We start from the raw sequence: 5483 nt of genomic DNA on the forward strand, positions 1-5483 counted from the left end.
GGTCCAATTCGGTGTTTATATGGGCCAAGCCCATTAATTCAGCCCATTTGCATTTTTTTCCTGTCAATTTTGGTCAACTGGTTTGGGCATTTTGCGGTCCATTTTAAATTTGGGCCTCACGATTTTTACTGTGCATTTAATTTTTGGGCCTTGGCCTTTTTGCTGTAGCCATTTCGACCAGTTTTTCATTTGGTACAATAGACATTTCAGCCAGTTTTTAATTTGGGCCATGCCTCTTTATTTCAAATACAATTTACAGCACAGACATAAATCAACCCAAATTCAATACCAATATATTCTGTTTTTGACCACTTTAAATCCAAGAATACATTTCAAAAATACATACAATAAAATTCCAAGGATTTGTACATATATTCTAGCATTTGAATAATAAGTTCAGCAAGCAAATATACACCAAATTCTCAGCAAGATCAACATTATATCCAAATTCCCAGAAAATACGGCATTACAACAAACATGTAAAGCAAGTCGTTGTCTTGGACTTCCAGCTTCTTCAAAAAAATCAGAACATAACTCTCCTGTAGATGAGAAGAAAATCGACATGTTCAGTCTCGATATGGGTAATATATGCTAAAAATAAATCCAAGAACCGTGCAAGAGCCTAGGTTTTACTATCATTTGGACACCCAGATTGGCGATCCTTCCTTACCTAATGTGTGCAAGTCCAAATAAATTAATATCAATCCATTTTATAGAGCAAATGATATGCCCCCTTTTATCTAAAACTGTAGTGTATGCTAGTGACAGAACAAGGGGTAAGACTGTTATGATATGCCAGATTGCCAGCAACAGTGATAGAGCATCTTCATATTTCGAAAGGTGACATGCATCACATCAAAAAAATTGTAAGCATTAAACCTACATCATATCTATAGTAACATCACCAATCAGGTTGCATGTGTATGCTAAATCAAGAATCAAAAGGACTTCAGCTTGTTTTGAATATCTTGCCTTTGTTGCTCCCAGTTCAGTAAAGAAATAGTCGAGCAGTGAGCGCTTCGCCTCATGGACTTGGCAGTGCACAATAGATTTCAGAATGAAGCATAAATAGAATACCTAGAAAAGAACAATAAAGAGCTATACAGTTAAGTAAGCATCCTTGGCTGTACAAATAAGTGGAGAGAACAATAAAAAGCTACACAGTCTAGAATTTCTGTTGAGAAACAGTAACTTGATGTAAAGTCACTTGCAAATAGAAAACACCTTACAAGCTTGTGAAGCTTACCATGATTTCGAAAGCATGGGTTATGTAATCTTTTATGCCATCCTCCCAAAATTTGGCTGGATGATTTTGCAACTGTAGTTGTACCCAGCTGCTCAAAATATAAACATATACTCCCTCCGTCCGGAAATACTTGTCGCAGAAATGCATAAAAATGGATGTACCTAGAACTAAAATATGTCTAGATACATCCATTCCTCCGACACGTATTTTTGGACGGAGGGAGTAGATGAGTGCTTCTCACATGTCACCAGAGGCAAATAGCAATACCCATAAATTCTCATCACTATGGACATGAACAGCAGGATAAGTGACTAAAGTTTGCAAGTTCTACTAGTCTCCCGACATGGGTACTGATTCATCAAACAGCATGAATCAGAAATTGCTTGAAATAAACATGCTAGAACTAGTTGTTGGTCCGGTGAATCCTGGAGAGCTTATTTCTCATGAACGGATACTTGCTAGAATAAATCACAAACAGACAGTATGCAAGCAGGGTACACAGAGACCAGGAGAAGCAGAGCGTGGGCGACCATAGCCACAGTAACCTTCCGCGTTTCTAATGGCCATGTACGCTATAACCAATGTCAATTATTTTCATACTAACATTTTCACAAACACCATACAAGCAAACTCCATTACACAATATGCAGTACATAGGAATAGAAGAACAGTCAACACGTATATATCTAGTCAATAAAATATGCATGCAAAGTTGTACTGATGTAGACATGCTGTCACAGTCATATGCATAGGTGTTTCACAACTGAACAGAATTGACTACCAAAGAAATCAGAATTGAATAGAATTGCCGTGTAGAATTAGTCATATGCATAGGTGTTTCACATAATGAGGGGAGTTCTTGATTTGTTAAGAAAAGTTCAATTTTCTGGAAAGTTAATACATATTTCCATGCTTGTCTACCAAAGAAATTGTATCAACTTAACAATTAGTCATGCATAAGTGTTTCACATCAAAAACATACAGAAGTGCAGACTCGAGATTGACAATTAGGATGCATGCTGATATCACCATCGATCTACAGGAACAGTCGTGCAAAGTTCAACTGACATAGACATGCTTTCACATCAGAATTCAGAAACATTGAAGTCTTGCTGCATCTCAAAATCAAACCGATCTAACATGTAGGCAGTGATTAACAGATCCAATAATACGGTAAGACAGCTTGCGAGTGTAATTGTACAGCAGAACAGAGTTTAATCCGAGTAGTACATGTAGATCTCTGTGTATGAGTTGACGTAGGGGATGAAATCCGAGTAGTACATCCCGCCGGAGAGGGGGCCGATGGAGCGGGTGACCCTGCCATCGAAGTCGACAGCGAGCACGAGTTGTTCGAGAGGATCCCACATGACCACCTCGGGGGTGCCCTGGGAGCACAGAGAGTATATAATTATAGGATTTCGATATACAAGCTCCAATGATTTTATCTACAAGTTTATTCTTTCTTTTATTTTGTCACAACCAGATAAATGCCTTTTTGGCAACATTGTTACAAGAAAAATGAGAGAGAGCACCTGAATTCATGAAGCGTGGTCTTCGTCTCCTGTAGTAAATTAGAAGAAATCCTACGCAGCTCCAGCTATCCAATAACCCAAATTCAAGCAATGCCACAACCAGCAAAATCTACGCGACTGCAATGTCAACAAGTAAGGAATCAAGAAGAAGCAGATCAAACATCATTATATATCAATTCATCATAACAAAAATGAGATCCAAAATATTACAAGGAACTGCCTGGACTGAACTCCACGTCTCCACGGTCTACTCTCGGACAGTCGGTCCCTGACCACGATTGTGAGCTGCTGCTCTCCGCAACTCTGTGTTCCTGCTTCGTCGGCACGTGCTACTACAAATACACAGTCAGTTGGTCATCTGGAGGTGGCACACTAAGTGTATCATAAGTGCACCCAGCAATTGTAATACACAGTCAGTTAGTCATCCGAGTACTGCTAGCTACTAGTCCGAGTACTGCTAGCTACTAGTACAAATACACGGTCAGTTAGTCATCCGAGTACTGCTAGCTAACAAAGAATCAATTAAGCTACTAGTCTGCTTTGTTGAAGTTAGCTTGCACGTACGTGCTTCGCCTGCTAGAGTATACAAGCTAGCACTCTAAAGCCAACACCTATTCACTCTTTTATGATTTGATGAACTTCATATAGCCAAACCATGCATGCTTCCATTGGCACATTGCTTAGCAAAAACAGGCAGTAAACTGAAGATGCGCCTGCAGCTGCAGAACATGGAGCAACAAGTCCACCTGCACATGTTCAGCACGCGGGAGGGGCGAAGGTGATTCAAAGGTATTGCCAACTTCGTAACTTAGCATGATTCAAAGGTGATCCTCGTGAGGTGTGCTCTAGCATGTATATAATAAAATGAACAAAAGATTTTTCATAAGAACAAAAAAGACAAAAAACAAGAAAAGTAGTACCATTCAGGCTCAAGAATGGTTCTACACGCAAACAGGTAGAAACAGTGTAGCAGAAATGAACAGAAGCAGGTTGGTTCTCTTTAATCATTGTGTTCATCAGTAACAAGTGTGTTGTCGTCAACCTATTCAACCCTGATGTCACTAGCAACGACGATTGCCCAGAAGATAAAACAAAAGAAACCAATCCTAAAAACATAGTTAACTCAGTGATCAGTACAATCATGACCAGCCTGCATTATCGAGTTCGTTATCTTTGTAGGATTAGCTTCTGAAGTTTTATGGTGAGGTTAACCATGACCGATTGTCAAGCCTCTTAATCCGGTGTTATGCCTAAACTCTTCCTCAGAGCACCGTCTCGGGCGAATCCCATCTATTGGCGCAGTTATTTGCAAGAAAAAACTCTCCCAGGGGTTGTTGCGTCCTTTGGGACTTGACTGAGAACCGACGCGGCCTACTACCAGCTCCCGCCCTACCTCCTGTATAGTAGATCCTAGCATGGCATGCATCCCAAAATTTCCTTCTCCGCCCATCTCCTCTAATCGACTCATCATACGAAATCATACAGCAGTGGCATGAGAAGCTAACTCGACAGCACGCGACAGCGATGGGATAAGCAGCAGCGGGTTCGTACAGCGGTACAGCACAGATCAAAATCAAGAAGCAGGGTCAGAGGGGGGGCAGGGGAAGTACTGGCGGCCCGGGGCGGGCGGGGGCGGAGCAGGCAGAAGCGCTTTGCGCTGCGGTCGAGTTGGCAGAAGCGCTGGAGGCAGGCCTGGGTGCCCTCCTTGCGCTCGTGCACGTAGATCAGGAAGCGGCAGACGTCGAAGGCGGTGAGAACCTCGCCTTCCATCGTGGTGCCCAGGCCGTCGGGGCAGATCTGGCACATGTCCCCGGCCCCATGCCTCCCGGACTTGTGCACACAGCAACGAGACGGGTCAAAACCAAGGTTCCGCTGCGGGGAGGAAGGGGACGGGATGGAGAGGATCACGATGGAGTAGGTCGCGAGCCCACTACCGCTGTCGCGGGTCTGGAAGCACTGCCTCGCCTGCTTGATCTGGGTCGTCGACGGTGGGTGTGACAGCGGATCGAGGTAGGAGGGAGATGGTTTGGGTTGGGGCAGTGGCGGCGTCTGTGGGTGGGAGCGAGACAAGGGGGAGGATGGGTGGGGAGGGGATGGATGGGAGAGAGAGGCGGCAGCGGGATGGGGGTGGAGGGGGCGGCAACGGGGGGGCCGTCGTCGTCGATCTGGATCGGGGAGAAGGGGAGAGAGAGGCGGCGGCGGGTGTGTTCTGGGGGAGAGGGGGAGAGAGAGGCGGCCTCGGGCTGCTAGGGCTTGGTTTGGGGTGAGAGTCGTGAGAGGCGTTGGATCTCCTGAATATGGACGGTTCAGATCAGCTACAATAGGGTGATTCGTGGGAAGTGTTCTGATTGGTTCGGAAAATTAGTGATTTAAAATAGTTTTCAAATACTAAAAATAGAGGGATTTTGTGAAGCAGCTATCAAAAATATTTTGCAAAAGGGCACCACACAAATTTTCACTAGAGTTAGCCCACATTGTATGGATGAGCACCAATTTGTATGCATTTATGATCTTTCTATCTATTTTTAATCATTTTCCAAGTGGCAAAAATGGTTTTTTTTGTGACGAACCTATCAAATATTTTTTGAAAAATTGGACTCCATATATTTTCTAAAATACTAGTCCACATTTACTATATAATTGACCAAATGGTTGGGTGTCAAAAGTTTTGATCCACCTCAGATGAAAAAGACAAATTTCCGCCG

General features: G+C 43.3%; 1 protein-coding gene across 5 annotated transcripts; it reads right to left on the reverse strand.

The window, feature by feature from the left end:
- Positions 1 to 281: 281 nt before the first annotated feature.
- Positions 282 to 4916, reverse strand: LOC119322313. Of its 5 annotated transcripts, XM_037595803.1 has the most exons (6): positions 4389 to 4916; positions 2779 to 2895; positions 2477 to 2631; positions 1247 to 1334; positions 973 to 1077; positions 282 to 539 (listed from the first exon to the last, which is right to left on the reverse strand). In XM_037595803.1, the coding sequence occupies exons 3-6, from the start codon at positions 2611 to 2613 to the stop codon at positions 438 to 440; spliced, it is 432 nt and encodes a 143-aa protein (XP_037451700.1). In that variant the 5' UTR covers positions 2614 to 2631; positions 2779 to 2895; positions 4389 to 4916; the 3' UTR covers positions 282 to 437. The 5 variants fall into 5 exon arrangements, 1 of the variants encoding a protein (XP_037451700.1); XR_005155517.1 differs by adding an exon at positions 2989 to 3107 and having other exon boundaries at positions 282 to 1077; positions 1247 to 2631; XR_005155518.1 differs by adding an exon at positions 2989 to 3110 and having other exon boundaries at positions 282 to 1077; positions 1247 to 2631.
- Positions 4917 to 5483: the final 567 nt, after the last annotated feature.

This window comes from Triticum dicoccoides, chromosome 6B, assembly GCF_002162155.2.
Source record: "Triticum dicoccoides isolate Atlit2015 ecotype Zavitan chromosome 6B, WEW_v2.0, whole genome shotgun sequence".
Classification (NCBI taxonomy): domain Eukaryota; kingdom Viridiplantae; phylum Streptophyta; class Magnoliopsida; order Poales; family Poaceae; genus Triticum; species Triticum dicoccoides.